The sequence below is a fragment of the Anguilla rostrata genome, chromosome 15, assembly GCF_018555375.3.
Source record: "Anguilla rostrata isolate EN2019 chromosome 15, ASM1855537v3, whole genome shotgun sequence".
NCBI lineage: Eukaryota > Metazoa > Chordata > Actinopteri > Anguilliformes > Anguillidae > Anguilla > Anguilla rostrata.
This window is the reverse complement of record NC_057947.1, coordinates 23,994,153-24,011,032: the sequence shown is the minus strand read 5'-3', so window position 1 is coordinate 24,011,032 and position 16,880 is coordinate 23,994,153. Positions and strand designations below refer to the sequence as shown.

The following is a 16,880-nucleotide window of genomic DNA, read 5'->3' as shown; positions in this document are numbered from 1 at the left end:
GATCCAAGAAATCAGTCGTTCGGCTCTTGACCCCCTCAATCCAAATTGCCCGAATTCAGATTTAAATCCTCCATCCTTTCACTCTCTCGTGGTTAAGATCACACACACAGCGTGAAAGCAGCGCAGCCTTCCCTCCAACTCGGTCTTTGCTGCTCCTCTGTAGGCTTGTAGGCTACATCAGTTGCCTATTGGTGCTATTTTTCAATGCATGAAAGTAGAGGTGGTTTTTAAAAGGGGGGTTGTGATAACCCGAAATGGAGTTGTGTGTATCTGGAATGGGATTCACTCACGTAGTAGACCGCGTGGAGTCAGTAAAACGCAAATTGTGCTGGTTAAAGACAAGTTGCTGATTTGGAGGGGGAGCAAAGGAGAAGTCTTCAGTATCCGACGATCTTCGAAGCAAAACCTTCATTTCCCTCATTTTAACTCCTAACTTATTCAGTTAATTGTGTTTGGGGTGAGCAATGTAATTAAATGAATCTGGATAATCTACCAATAAATAAATAAATAAATAAATAAAAGTAAAATAAGTCAAATATATCCAGACATATGCATAATTTTACAATGTAAAGTTAATGACTTTAGTTACTTTAGTTATTAATTACCTCAACTCTTCTCACAAGCTGTAAGCAAATGCCCTGTCGCCCCAGTCTCTTTATCCCATGGAATGCTTTTAAAAAGAAGGGGCGACAGAAAGGCCAGCTGCGAGGCTTATAGACTAGTGTGGTGCCAGGTGCAACATGACTGTATAAACTTTTCATTCATTAATTCATTCATTCATTCATGTTTTCATTCATTCATTTGTCCTTTATTTTAATTCCGATACAACTGACTTAACGGACTAGACATAGTTGGCATCGTCTGTTATAATTTATAATTTAAGTAAGATTTATGACATTTGCCCTATCAAATCACACACAAAATTAGAGAGCATCATCCTATGTGACGTTCTGTCACGGCGACGATTGTGGGGCACTCGAACTAAAGAGGGATTCGGATTCATGATATCAGACCAGTAATGGAGACTAACTCTAAAACGACTTGTGAAAATCTTATGACTAGAGAAAAACGTAACTCCATAGAATTGACAAATATGGAAATATTTATCTGATACTTCCCCTCGTGAAGTTGAATTGGCATGCTCTCACTGAGCTGTGCTCAGGATATCTACTACATTATTGGTTAATTCAAAGAAAACACACATTGACTGCTCGTTCCACAGAAGACTCAAATTACCGAGGCTCTAACGCTCCCTCTAGCGGCAAATTTTAAAACTTCAGTCGGCTCAATGTCGCCAAAAGACCATCTCCTGTCGGTTTGGGTGACTGTTTCAGATGGTCATTGTAAAGCCACGTAACGATTTCGTTGATATAACTCGGGCGAGACTGAATCGAATTATTGGCCGAGTTTTTCATGCATAATCATGCGCATATAATTCTGAGGACATCTTACAATTAGAAATAATTAAAAACTGAGCCATCAACCATTTGGGAGCCATCAAATTCCCACTTTGAAATAAATCAGTTTCATTGTCAGCATGTCACTCACCACTCACTCACACACTCATTCCCATGGACAATTCAGAGTCTCCAATTAGCCTACCCACTGCTACCCATGCATTTAATACTTGTATTTATTATATTTACTATATTACTAATATTTATTTACTATACAGGAAGTAACATTAAATGGAGAGACAGCACAGAATAATGATGTTCTGTACCCCTAATGCAGGCTCATTAAGCGTATTGGTTGCAGCGCCACATCAAAATATGGTGGCTACCTGTTATTGCTGACATGGAACAATATCTTGCCAGCTGCCCTGCCCACAATTTTAACACGTCATTCTGTTGAAGACCCCTCACTACTAGTCTGTGGATGTTGCCAAGGCTACCAAATATAAATACTAGTAATCTACATTCATAGCCAAGTTGTTTAAGAGCTGACACCAGAGGCTGATATTTCAGTACCTTGGTGAGGAAGGCCACTTCTAGACTGGAGTCAAAGGTACAGTCTATCTCCAAAACAGACACAGCTGTGCTTTCCTCATCAACAACAACATCTGGAGAATTTGCAGACACATTGTATATGTATATGTCAGTATCATTATTGCAAAGGTTGAACATGGTATGACACAGGACTGCTTGTACATTCTCACAGTAGATGAGTATATCATATGGTAGTAGGACCTTCACTAACAGTTTCACAATTCTATCATGCCTTGCTATGTAGAATCTTTCATATGCATAGCAGGCATTTCGAATATGTGATCGTGATTCAGTAACTTGTTCATAGTCATGGTGCAAGTTTCCGAGAGTCAGGAAACCAGGTAGACAGATTAAGTCTCAATGGTAGGACCTGTAAACTTGCTTGCACTGTGAACATTAAAATATCCTCATCAACTGCAATACTGTTAAACACAGAATGTGATACAGAATGGTCAACAGAGGGAAGACATGCTAGTTTCCCCTGTAAATAGACCAGTCAGCTGTTGCTGCTGTTTGAGCGGTTGTAAGTCCATAAGGAATGTCCAAACCATATCCTGACTCACCATGCTGTTTTATTATTCAGCTCGTTTGGTATGCTGCGTGGACTACGAGCATTAAAGAAATGGTGTTGAATTTTAAACAGAGCCACCTGTCCAATTGCTTGTAACTTCACAATCAGCAGTAGTGGGGAAAACATCAATCATAAGCAGCCTAGCAGTAACATCAGAAAGGATGTCATTAACCTGCTCCCTCCATTCACCAGTTATATTAAACTTATGTCCAAGGTAGGTAAGCACATGTCCAATGAAGAGCATATATACAAATCTGGATTGATACCATAGTGAACAAAGGGTTTTTTAAAAATCAGATTTTGAGTGATACCAAAGGTTGCCCCCGCTCCTCCTCTCTCACAAAACAGCATAGTTACAGCCCTTCATCTCCAAACCTGACCAATCAAGAAAAGTCAGTTTGAGAAAGCATGCTCTTTATTACTCAGTAATGGCTAACTGGACATTACCTCCATATCCCTGTTACAGGATTGGCAGAAATCACATTAGAAGGGGCACACAGACTTCAGCCATTTTAACCACTGATTGATGGCAATCACAAGATTGAATGCACTCTACGGAAAGCCTGATTTAGTGGCAATCTGGAGAGGTATCAGGTCTCTTAGCTGTTTTCCACAGATAGCTTGAATAAAAGAGCCACACGCAACCACTCACAAATGCATGCACGCACGCACACACACATACACATACGTGCACACACACACGCACACACACACACACACACACACACACACGTGCACACACGCACATGCACACACGCACACACACACACACACACACGTGCACACACACACACACACACACACACACACACACACGTGCACACACGCTCATGCACACACGCACATGCACACACACACACACACGAGACACATCACATGCAGCTGCCATGGAGAAATCAAGCCATAGAGCACTTGGTATATTTATAGTTAAGCCCAGGGCTCCCCCCTGCCAAACCGTATCATTTTAGGGACACGTAACTCCACCTTGCTGTCTCCCGACAAACACACAGCAATTAAGGGAGTGCAGTGTGGCATACGCTACCAAATGTGTTGACACACACACTGCAGACTTGGCGTGCCGATAAGAGGGCCAGGATAAGTGTGTATGAGGCTGCCTGCCAAACCTCCAGGCCCCTCCCTCCCACCTCTCTTTAAGGAAACAGAAGTCTGCACTTTCTTCTCTCAAACAGGGCACTCTAGACAGTTTCACCCTCGTGGTTTCCCAACCTTTTTTTCATTAGCTGTGCCTTTCTCTTTTAACTAGCTATTAACTAACATTCTGTATACACACACAATACCAGAATGGTTGATTCATGTGCTGTCCCTCTCGGGTTTTATGTTTGGGTCCAATATTTTGGGCGTACAGTGAAAAGGTCTTATTCTCGCTGCAGGACTGGTTACATTCTGAGAGGTAGCGACTCCCTCGACCCCTCGCCCTGCGCTATTGTGTCTTGCAACAGCGCAGCTGTCCATCAGGAATTTACAGCGTGAAGAATTTATAGTCTTCTGCCCCTGGAGACACATCCCTTAATCTAATTCCAGGCAGGGAAAAATGTCCCTCCCATCTATTCCAAGCATGGTGAAGCCGTCGTCTTTAAAATGGGGGACGGTGATGATGGGGCAGGATTGCTTATGCAGGTGAGACCCCTGCTCTTAGTGCAGTGCTCCACCCAACTGTCCGGACTGATTCCAATGCCAGCTGGCAGGGAGTGCAAAACATGCCCAAGCATAGCATAGGTTTCCATTGTAATAGCTTTCACTGTCTCCTCACTCAATAGCGCCCCCCTTTGCTCAATCAAGGGCCTGTATCCTCAATTGCAGTGATTATGCCACTCAAGTTGGAATGTTTCAGAGTAGAAAGAAGCACCGATTGGCTGTGGATATCTTTGAGGACATGCATGGCTGCGTGAGAAGTAATATGGAATGAAAAGTCATTCAATAATAAGGGAAGATTCCCTTTATAACAAATACACGCAGGACCACATGTTCTTCAGGCGGGGGAATGAAAAAAGACGTGCTGTCACCCCTGTAGATATCACCAAAACAGAAATCCGGAAATGAAATACTGAGTGGAAGGCTTGTTTTCAGGTGCTGGGGGATTTGAAAAGGTGGCTTTCTTCAGCGATCTTATGCAGAACAGGCTCCAGAAACAGGCTGAACTGAAGCTGAACCCGGGGAAATAAGCCAGCAGGATATTAGGGCCTGGTAACTGCACTGGCAGTGAAAAGGGAGCGTGTGTACACAGAACCATGAGACAAACAGCCCTTCTCCAGAAATCCAGGATGCTGTACTGGCAAGGCAGAGAAAAATGTTAACAGTAAATCTGCTGTATGCAATGACTCAGTGTGTTATGTGCGCATATGTGTGTGTGTGTGTGTGTGTGTTAGGGGTACATGGTCACACATTTGTCTGCATATTGTAGATGGGCACCCCCCCCCCCTCTCTCTCTAATTCGAAATGCTTTATATGAAATACATAAAGGGAAGGGTTAAGTCTGATGCACGTACAGTATATCAATGCTGCTTTTTAAAGTATGCCCCTCTCCCCTCCCCACTTTGAGATCTCTGCATGCTAAATTGGAATGACAAGTAGCCAATGCACTTACACTGCCAAAGTAATACTTGAAATAACATGTAACAAATGGAACAAGGGGAAAAGAAAAATGTTCCTCTCATACTCCCTCCTATGCCCCCTTCTCTGTCCCCATCCCTCATTTCCCCCTCCTCCCTCTCTCTCTCCGTTGCACGCCCTCCTCCCCTCCCCTGTGGCAGGCCAGGAGGACAGCATGCATTGTGATGAAATGAAAAACACCTCAGTGCTGAAACCAAAGAACTCCTGCCTTCAGTCCACCACCCAAACTGACTGTGAATGGCATTTAACTGGCAGATCAGCACAGAGGCATATAGAAGGGAGAGCACTAGAGCATATAGAGACTTGGGAGCTTGCACGTGACAGAAAACAGATACTTACGCAGCTGGAAACGGATGAAAAGGTATAAAAGAACTGCACGAACAAGGATCCAGGAGCAGTGCTCTGTGAAATAACATTTGCTTATTTTTGTACAAATGAAACACATCAATTTACTGTGCACAGCACAAAATATCTCACAAATAGACATCTTGAAATCACTCAAAACATAAAAAGCAAAATTATTTTCCCTTAAATAAACTTGATCGTATCTTGTTAAAAATGGGAGTCTTGGAAATTGTGCCCACTTGTTTGGATGAAACAGAAATATTGGTAATTACAGACAAATTACCTTAATAATCCATCTTAAAACTGCATATACAAAATAATAATAATAATAATAATAATAACAACAACATTTATTCCAGAGAGCATCCCAATGACTCTGAACCAATACCACTGCAGTGAATTACTTGGGACATTTTTTACTCCTTTGAGCACTCCTGTATCTTGTTTTTCTGTGTAGAAATGTTAGCGTCCACGTTAGAACACTGGAAGCAACTGGTAGCCTCCAAACAGGGTAATCAGGGTACATGACATAAACAGACCAGAGTCAGTCAGCAAAGTGCGTTTAAAAAAAAAATCATTCTCAGCCCTATCATAGTGACTAACAACAGAGGTTATAGAAGCAACAGCCTTATTTACCTATCAATTGAAAGCTTCCAAAACAGGAGGATAATTGGACAGTAGGTTGCAAAGGAACAGAAACTCATGTTGGTTCCTAACGCTGCAGAGTGCAACCTACGTCCCTCTGGACAAATGACATTTCAAGAGCAAATCTCCTTGCCACTCAAACTTGCTGGGACTTCACTTCTGTGCAGCTCCTAAGATAATAACACAAAGTAAAACATTTTATGAGGACCTTGTGTGAATAGCGCATCCCTACTCTTAGCGGGCACATCCAATAACTCAACTTCATTCCTTTAGAGGCCGTCTGGGCCTTCAATACTTCAGGATGAAGTTGCAAGCTGAACTTGCTTCAGCGAACCTTGTTGACGCAATATAACTGCTGTCATCATCTGTCTTCCAAATATGTTCCAGCCCTCATGGCTGTGCTGAAGTCTTATGAACACAATTCACATAAGACCTATGACTTACACGCTTGCTTTACAAAGAGCTAAGATTTATGGTCACATTATTCAAAGTAATACCAGTATAAAGAAAGTTAGTGGTATTCCTGGTAACACAAAGGGTGAAAAATGCTAACACTGGAGCTGAGCTAAGATCTAGAACGCACTGCTTGAGTAAATAAAATGTTCTGCCAACACACAGCATAAACCCATATTGAATACAAGCATCAGCAGCTGGCTTCAGAGCTCTGTGCTGTTTTCTGTGGAAGTTATCTCCTCCAATCTTTGCAAACTGGGACCAGAATAAAAAGCATATGCAAATACAGTACGCAGCAGATACGGTGAAAAGCCCTTTAGTCATGACTAAACCCTTATGAAATGTTTTTTTTTTCTGACTCAAGAAGGAAACATATTGTGATAAAATGTAGCTTTCCCACATCCTTTTCTACACCATGTTGTTGTGGTTATGATGGAGGCTTGGCCTATATTGCTTCAGCTGTCAGTGAAAACCCCCATTCCACAATTTCGTGTCACAAGGGGTGCTGTAATCAAATTCTGCGTCCTTGCATTTGCGGTAGACCAGTGGTAGAACTTGACGGATGAAAAGACACTGGCTTTGACTTCATAGACCCTTTTAAAACATTATGGTGGTTCATCATGGATTTTTATTACCATGGCTAGCAAACATATTGGAAGGCAAAATGCTCACACTACACAATTCCTGAGGTTGACTTCTGTAAATGGAAATTAGTAAAAGGTAAATTCCATACAGATGTTAGGAAGTATTTTTTTTCACACAGAGAACAGTCACTGTGTGGAATAGCTTGCCAGGTCATGTAGTACAGGCAGAAACTTTGGGGGTTTCCAAGACCAGGCTTGATATGGCGCTAGATACTATCTAGTTGTTTGTAAACTGAGCACTAGGTACACTTAAGGGTTAGGAATGGCGAGCATTGCTGGGCTGAATGGTCTAATTCTCATCATCATGTTATGATATAATTCAATATTTACTTTCTTCTCCTGCATGGCATTCAAACCTTGCTTGCATGTATGCAGATATGAAAGGCCTCTTCACTGTACAGCATTTTGACTGAAATAACACAAGGATATTTCCACCTTTACACTAATATTTGGGGAGACAGGATAATACCAGTAGTGTATGACAAATATGGATCCAGTTATCAAAACAGCGGGTGAGGCTTCAAAACAGCTGTCAGATCACAGCTGTTATCTCACAATGGTGTGAATTATTGGTCCAGACTGTTCATATCCATGTTTCCAAAGGACATAGAATTACAAGTCTTCTTTTGCTGGCTGAAGATTTTATGCACTACTGCATATACATAATCCATAAAATATCATACTGCTTCTGCAAGCTATTGGTCTTGCACGCATGGCCTCAGACAACAGCTCAACAGAAGATCTTAGATAATACCACAGATATTACTATAGACTAGGAAACTGGAGTCAGCACTTCCTGATCAAGAGCCCTAGTAAGTGGAAGTCCTGTGATGGATCTCCATACCAAGAGTCATTCAATTTAAATAAGACATGAACCTACCATCTTCACACTTAAGAAAATAACAATTAAAGTCCACATTTTTAAAAAAAGGTTTTGGGCTTGTTCCCTGATATATTTCTTGATTAGCCAATGAAACGTCGGCCAATGTTTCTCAACAGCAGTTTCCATTATCCTACCATACAGCACATTCTCAGTGTGCATTAGGACTTGTAGAAAATGTTAAAAATATTATATCATTGCAAGTTCTCTTTACACAGAATAATATACTCCCCCACTCCCACATCCCCATACTGTCAGAAAATATATGAAAACAAAGGAAGATGTCGTTGAACAATATAAAAACATTTACTTGCAAAAAACTTTCATCAAACATCAATACATTCTGAAAACCGGATCCCTGACATATAATTAATGCAATGACAGACTCCAAAATTGGTTTGAGGCAAATTAAAGTCTTTGGGGGATTGCATCCAGAGAAATAATTTCATGACACTGCTGCTAAACTATTTTTCTTCTATTTTTGGATCTCAGCATGATTAAGCTGCCAGCCACTGGTTTGTGTGGCAATAATTGTGAATTAACCAACAAAACTGTGACTGGGTGACTCATTATGCTCATCATATATGATCATATAGCGGTTTGTGAGTGCCAAACCGATCAGCTGGTGATTCATTTATCTGAATCCTGTTTGCAAATGAATGAATCAAGGTAATCGACTGCTGAGTCTCATTAATTTGGAAAACAAGTCAACACTGAACTTCAACCAAATCAATGGATCACTGATTCTGCAGAAAAGATGCCCATCCATCCACTCATTCTCTGGCTCTCTCCCTGGGATTAAAGAAGGAACTAGATTTCTTAGTGCAGTAAAACTGATAGTCGTTACAATCTGGAAGTGTCGTACTGACTAACTGATGGTTATTTCTCAAAAACTATACCGTTGAGCTCAATGGGAGGATCAAAAGAATCAGTTCAGTCAGGCTGCTGAATTGATTATCATTGGTCACCTAAACGCATCAGTCTCAAATTCCACACTAGTCAGGAGTTCACAGGTTGCAACAGTTTAATTTAAGCAACTAAAAGGCAACAAAATTATTTTTTCTTTTTCCTATATACAAGCTTGATTGTACAGATGTATCAAAAAAACTGGCCAAAAGCTAGTTTGCCCAGCACCACAGCTTTGCATAGAAAAGTCACAGACATTTGCAGATACAGACTTTGTCTTGCTCATAATATAGGTCGATATTAAAACCAGCTCATTCTTTCAAGAAACGTAACAGTTTGTGCTTTTTTTCACCCTAGATAATTGAGTTAATGACTTTAATAATTCAAATGAAGGCAGCCGCCATCTTGGTATACTTGACAGAGGTCCTGAGAAAAGTTGATAACCCACACAAAGTTGGAAAATGAAGGGTTTTAAGAAAAAACCTTAAATCTTTTTTTCGTTGTCTTCCAAATTTTCAAAACCTGAAAGACACCTCCCTCATTATGGCTGTGATGCATTCTGTGATAAAAAAATGTACTTAAAAATCAATATAAGGGATCACGCCTTCCCAGGACTGCTGTCGTTTGGTCCTAATTGTTTTTTTAAACACCTTCTCACTTTTGGGCAAAACATTGGGTAAAACCGGAGCACGACTGAAGTACCGTGCAAATGTTTTATCCAGTTTCACATGTACAATATCTCTAAACATTATACAGTAGACATTTTTTCAGCACGGTTCATTTAAAATGCAGAACTAGTCATTTTTTCTTGCCTCTTCGCCACTCGATATAAAACATGCTCTTTTCTGCGATTCTCAAAACGAAAAATAAATACATTCACTCAGATCAGCGGCGACATGTTCTGACACATTGCTGTGAAACGGAATGAGACTCCCCCAGCTCACGCGCGTCGCAGAAGAAACACAGACAGACGAGATATCGCAAGCAGGCAAAAGACCAGACCCTTTCAATGTGGGAGGGACCAAAGGCGATCTCTAAATGAAATACTGCTGATGTCCCATTTAGGCCACCAATCAGAACCCGGCCTTACTGATGATTTTTAGCATGATCCCAAGCACCTGTGCTGTAAATCTCTTGATTAGTCAGACGGCAGTCATGCACTACTGGTGCTCAGAGCAGAGCACCGTCCTAACACACCATGCCTTCTGTCATGCAATGGGATTCACTCAATCTTCTCTAGGAATTCCAGCTTTGATCCTTGTCTTTTCTCTCTCCCAACAATGAAACGAAGACATTCCATCAAATGGACAAGCACAAGTTTAAAGTCTCTGTAAGAGCTTTGTGGAGAGAGTCACGATTCATTGTGAAATTCTCAAGGTTCAGGACATTTTTATAAAAGGAATAAAAACAAAGAAAAAAAGATCAAACGTCAGCTGAGGGGCAGTTGTATCTCCATGAAGATTACTTTCAAACTCATTCAAACAAGACTGCACATTATCACTTGTACATTTAATTCCCCTGGTAGCAGGAACACAGTTTATTTTAGGAACACAGACAAACCTTCACTGGATACCCCCCAATGATAAAACTCAAATCTGAATCTCCATTTACAAGAAAGAATACTCTATGAATTAAATGCAGCTTGGATACAATATAAAACCCCAAAACAAAAAGGAAATGAAGCAAAAATGAAGAATTCTGACCACAGTGTGAGTGTCAGGGTTTAAGTTGCCTATTCCATGGTCAGTCCTTGCATTAAGAGTTGTGGGGTTACTTCCTGTTGACCTTTGACATTTAGGCTTCATTAGAGTCATCCTTAAAATCACGCTTCTGCTCTTTGATGTCCTTTGAGAAACGTACTCACATAAACGCACACACATACGCACTGTAACATTCATTTCACTACAACACATTGGCACATGCACCTAAATCTTCAGGCAAGCACAACCCAAAGCCAAACACGGACTGTGGGCCTGCTTTTTATCTGCCTGAATCTGAACATTCAATTTCAATCTGAGCCTTCATCTTCTAAACGAATGCCTTTGGGAATAAAACTCAAGGATACTGTTGTCAGATGGAGGATGGAGATTCCTTTTTAAAATGGAGAATCTCTGACCCAGTTTGTTCGTGAGCTGGTGCTCGACCAAGCGTGTGCAAGCCAGAGCAGGTTTCCTGTTCAGGGGCGAGGGGACGGCGGGGTGGGACGGGTCAGGGCGGAGCCAGTCAGACGAACGCGATAGGACGCAGAACCTGCAGCTGGGACTCCAGCGTGATCCTCTCCTGGTGGATGTCCTGAGAGAGGAGGAACAGGTGAGAGTCAAAGGGCACATTGAGCTGTTCCGTGAATAATGTTAAGAAGAAATTTAAAATGGTCCAGGAACAATTTTAAATGTTTATCTAACCGGAGTCCAAACGTTGATTTGAGGTTTTCTGGAACAATGAGCATTGCAAACTGAATCCTGGCCACGCCAGAGACATTTATCTTCGTAGGTTCATGTTCACTTGGTGCAGCGCATTCAACTAAAGAACATGCCTTGATGTACATTTCCAAAGCAAATTTTGAAAAAAAGAGGTGTTGCTGTGAACCCCAGGTCTCCCAGCTCCTCTATATCCACGGTTCTCCAGAGGAGTGCACCTCCTCAACACACTACTGCACCTAACGTGGAGGAGAACGTGGTGAGAAACAGAAGGACCAGCCATCTGTGTTCGATTTAAACCTGCTTATTGTTTTGCCAGTGTGGTGTTGAGAGGGTGATCTGAAATGACCCATTCCCCCTTTCTCCCTTCTTTCCTTTAATTGCCATTGGGAGAAATTACCTAAGCTTAGACAAATGTGACAACACCCCACTTCTGCTCAAGGCAGAACAAACAACACTTGACCTCTGACCCCATCCTTGAGGCACTTTCCTAAGACACCAGAGGAGTGAGGGAATTTGACCACATGTTTCGATTTAAGGGGTCACTTTCAGGTCACAGAATACCCCGACCTGCCCTACACTCCCAGCGTATTTGTTGTCACAAGGCACGATCTGGGGGCGCGTTTCTCGGAAACAAGTCCAGCCTTGCAGGACTTTTCACGCAGACCCACGACCTTTCATGCTGTTATCACATTTTTTCCCGGAACAAAAAACATGATGCACGACGAGACAACATCAACAAAAAATAGATGAAAATAAATAAATAACAATTAAACAGCAATTCCATGAAAGAGCTGTGCGGTGCCGTACCAGCTGGTTTCATGTGAGATCTGGTGAAGACACTTGGCTGTCTCTGCTAAGAGCGACAGAAGCTTAATTACCCGTGCATGATCGATGCTGCATCACACAAACAAACTGACTTCTTTCCGAGTCTGAAGTACCGCAGGGACCCTCCGGAAGGGTCTCACATAGCTGACTATGACTCTATTTTAGAGGGGGCAGTTGCGAATGCCGAAGAGCCCCGGGGTATTTTAAGAAGGCACTCCAGAAAGCCTCCCCAGAAAGCCATGGAATGTATATTTTTATTCAGTAAACCGTCAGAGCCACACTCCCCAGTGCTGACAGTTGCACGCAGAGTATCTACGAATGAAGTCTTGAATGCAGAAATGTAATATACTATTTTCGCACTGAAGTTAGCGTCCACACAATATCATACGCGGTACTCGCAGCAGACAGACGCCCCGGTAGGCCTGAGGAGGCACATGAAAGGAAGGCAGCCGCCCTCCACTCTGGGGTCTGGGTGCTATTTGGGTCTGGGAATGGCATCAAGTAGCGGATAAAACAGACACTCGGGCACGCAAGGGCAATCTTTTCATGACCTCATCGCTCCCAATGGAAACATCTTGTGCGCCCATACTGTGTCTCAGGGGACCCCCAATTTATCTTTCTGTTACGGCTGTTACGGAGAGGGACAGGGAGGCCACAAATGTTTCCTGACCCCCACCCCCAAGCAGATAGATACACCCCAAAAACAGTCAACACTCAATGACCCCCCCCCCCAAAAAAATATTCATAACATCATCATCTCTCACGTTTTTCATGTTTGTGTGTGGTCACTTATCTGTTGTCACTCTGGGCACTGCAGTGATGGGGGATTTATTTTGTCTTTCAGGCTTGTGCAGGTGTTGATGATGTGGGTGTGGGTGGGTAGGTAGATTGATTTCAGCAGTCATGCAACCTCCCAATGCAGCCAGGCATTCTGTCAGCACTGAACCCCCAACACCCCCCCCCCACTGAAATTCCAGCCTGCTCACGTCCCCGCCCCCCAAAAACACACAGTTCTAAGGGTGTACAGATGAACTGAGGTTTTAAACCCTCCAACACACATAGCACTGGAGCAAAAGAGAAGCCAAAGAATTTTGGTGGACATATGTCAGATGAGAGTGCCAACCTGGTCAGGCTTTGTAAGATCATAAGCCTGACAAGTGAAGCTGCGTCTCAGAGAGATGACCTCATCAGTGTCAGAAAGTCACACAGAGATGAGCTCAGCAGAGAGAGACACAGGGATGCCCTGACCTTGAGCTGCTGCTGGAGTTCGCTGTTGAGTCGGGTCAGCACCGCGTTGGCCTCCTTGTTCTTGCGAATGGCCGTCTGGATTTCCTTCTTCTGCCTGGAGGGTAGCCTGAAAAGATGGCGGGAAGCTGCTTTAGTCCAGAGAACAGAGCAGCAGGAGCCGACGTATCCACCCACAACAGAACAATTATCGCTTGAGATCGTTTACTTAAGACTCGTCCCTCACAGTTACCAGCTAAACCGGCTAGGGCTGCACAGCGACATACGCGGCAGTCATCGCGTTACACCTGCGCTTACACACACCTCTATCGGTGCCTTACATCAGGCTTCCCAGCAGCTGCGCGGCTCAGGAACCGTCCTCTCAAATATACAACAGAATCTCCTTCACAACTGCTGTCCCCAGAGACAAAACTGCAACCTTCCACACATATCATCAGCTCTGATAACCGGGGCACTCCACCGGAAATGTCATCTCCAAAATAAACCTGTTTTCATGATATGCTCTCTAGAACAGATAAGAAAATGGGAAAGAAACCTGAACTTAATGGTAATTCTAAGCCATTTGGCAGATATGCTTATCTAAAGTAATTTACGTGGCTTAGTTTTTTTTTTCTTTACATATAATCCATTACACACCAGGAAGTTTACTGACATCTGATTCAGGATAAGAAACTTGCTCCAAGAAACAACACTTCAGTCTCAAAACTCAGTTCCCTAATTGTCACACTACACTGCCACTCCATTCAATTGCATTATATAATTTTTAAGGGTCTTCTTGTGGTACAAGTGTAGTATATTTGTCCTCTTCGTACTTTTGGGAAGGTTTAGTCGGACCGGCTGATGGGACAGTCGCAGGGGCGGAGGACGGGGTGGAAGGATTGGGCGTGGGTGGGGCTGGCTCCAGGTTCTGGCTGTCTGAGCGATACTTCCTCCGGAATGGCTTCTGGGGAGGCTGGGAGAGTGAGCCCTCCTGTAACCCAGTGTACAAGGCAGTGGTGTCACAGTGACATTTAAGCTTCTTTGTGCCTGGATCCATATTCATAAAGCATCTCAAAACAGGAGTGCTGCTCTACGATCAGATTTTCCTTTTAGTTGACTATGGATAAAACTGGAATGTGGACAGGACAACCTGGTCTTGGATCAGCACTCCTACACTGAAACACTCAGATTTACAATGAACAGCAAATGTTGATTTTTGATTTATAAACATTGAAATCATTTGAAAATATTCTGATATTTTGAAGAGTTTTATTTGAGAAGATATTTGTACTTGCTGATCCATGTTTGTAAAGAAAAACATAATACCTGCATTTAATTGTGAGTAAAGTTAAGAACATATGATTTCTGAACCATTCCTGAAGCATAATGTAATTAACATCTATTTACAGTAGTACGTGTATTTGGAACTGTAACTCTAGACTCCCATAAAATGTGAAAACTCCCCTGTGCATCCCTCCGAGAGTTGAACTAAACATAGCCAAAATACACAAAGAGAACTTCAGTTGTAAATACTGGTGTCGGTAGTCTGCAGGAATTGGTTCTGACCGGTTTGGCGGGGGCGATATCCTCAGTGCTGGCGGCGGTGCCCTGGCTGGGCGGGGTTCGCTCCCCTGCGTCGGGCGAGCCCTCCTCCTGCAGTGCGGGGGGGGCAGAGGGAACACGCTGTCTGACACTGAGCTTTCAGGGTCCCCTGGATCGCAGCCCTAAATAAAGCCAAGGCCCCGAGTTCCTGTCGTCAGCGCGGGGCCTTCATAACTCCCCGTGCCCAGCTGCAGCCTGGTATGGGGTGGGGTAGGGTAGGGTGAGGGGGGGGGGGCACCTTGAGCCTTGGCGGATAATAAATGTGACTAAATGAAATGCTATTAATTTTTTTTACAGTGATAAATCAGGCCCATCCCCCTCAGACTGAGAGATTGAATGCTCTCTCTGGTGATGTCCCTGTCACGTTCTTCCGTTCCTGCACGATGAAGGTGAGGCTCGCACGTCAGCGTCCCTGATTTACTCTTCTTGGTGGTTGTATGTTTCCTCCATTTTTCAGCAAACCCTGCTGTCCTGTTCTGCTGTAAATACCCATTTAAAATGAGAGTCCCCAGCAAAGACCAGGACAGGATAGCGAAAACCCTAACAGACAGCTACTTACAGTCTTAAATAGACCATACCTAATTACTGACACATATAGTCTGGATTACACTACCTTCAGCAAGGATGGCAAATGTTTTGGACAAAAAACACTTCCTGCAAATTCAGTATACTCAAACTGGAACCCAACAGAATTACATCACTATTGTATTACTACTACTAACAATAATCATATAATCAATAATCATAATTATTTTTTGGGAACAGAAGGTTGTTCCTGATCCATGGTTCTCCTAAATGTTCAGAAATGCTTATAAATATTCATGGGACTCTTTGTACCATGACATCCTTCACATCTATGCACTGCATTGCATATGGTAAATAAACGTCATATAAACAACATTCTTGTCGTTATAAACTAACCATTCTGTAAACATTTGGGCATAAAGTCCTGCGCACTGTGGTCCATGTAAACACAAGATCCATATCATTCTCAGAGTCAATGTGTCTGTTAAAAATGAGTCTTTAACTATTCGTCTCACACGCTGTAAACTCAGCATAAGCACCGAGAAGTGCTGATGTCTGTGGAAGACTAATCACTAAAACAGGCTTGTGGGTGCGTGTCAACCCTTGTAAATTTGAACTAAATGGAACAAAAACCCAACAGAAACCAACAAATTTGAACAAAAATGGCTGTACTACGAAACATACTGTAACACCGGCTCACCACAAGGAATGTGCATGAAAATCCCTTTGGTGTGACTGGATTAATTATGCCAAATTTTTCAGAAATGCATAAAGTTTAGCTGATAAACTGCAGCTCTGGGCCCCTGTGTGTGTAGCTGTGTGCAGTGTATAGTTATGATAACTTTAAAACACGCTACAGTACTGATTTTCTGAAAGATATAAGATGCAGGCTATGGTATGTTAATTTTCATTGGACTTTAGGTGAATGAGAAAACTCAAAGTTAGCTTAAAGTTGAGGCAAATGCACAGGACTAGCACACCTACACTTGAAAAATGTATGAATCTGACATAAATGATTGGATGAAGGTATCTGTTTGTTGTGAACCCATCTATAGTACTAAGTGAGGGAAAAGGAAGACCCCACCCAGAACCAACCCTGTAGACCCAAATTCACAGTGAAAAGGAGCAATAACTACCAACAGCGCCATCTAGTAACTGGGCTGTTAGACAGCATGAACAAGTGGTGCAAAATGTGACTATTGGTGTACAAGTCCAAGCAGC

General features: G+C 42.7%; 1 protein-coding gene across 3 annotated transcripts in view; it reads right to left on the bottom strand.

Annotated features, from left to right (window-relative positions):
* Positions 1–9,163: 9,163 nt before the first annotated feature.
* reps2 (RALBP1 associated Eps domain containing 2) overlaps positions 9,164–16,880 on the bottom strand; it is a 43,153-nt gene continuing 35,436 nt past the window's right edge. For all 3 annotated transcript variants that reach the window (XM_064310466.1, XM_064310465.1, XM_064310467.1), the window contains 4 exons: positions 15,099–15,185; positions 14,366–14,523; positions 13,557–13,662; positions 9,164–11,355 (listed from right to left, as the gene is read on the bottom strand). In XM_064310466.1, the coding sequence (XP_064166536.1) occupies positions 11,287–11,355; positions 13,557–13,662; positions 14,366–14,523; positions 15,099–15,185 (420 nt within the window). In that variant the 3' untranslated portion in view covers positions 9,164–11,286. The remainder of the gene's footprint in view (positions 11,356–13,556; positions 13,663–14,365; positions 14,524–15,098; positions 15,186–16,880) is intronic.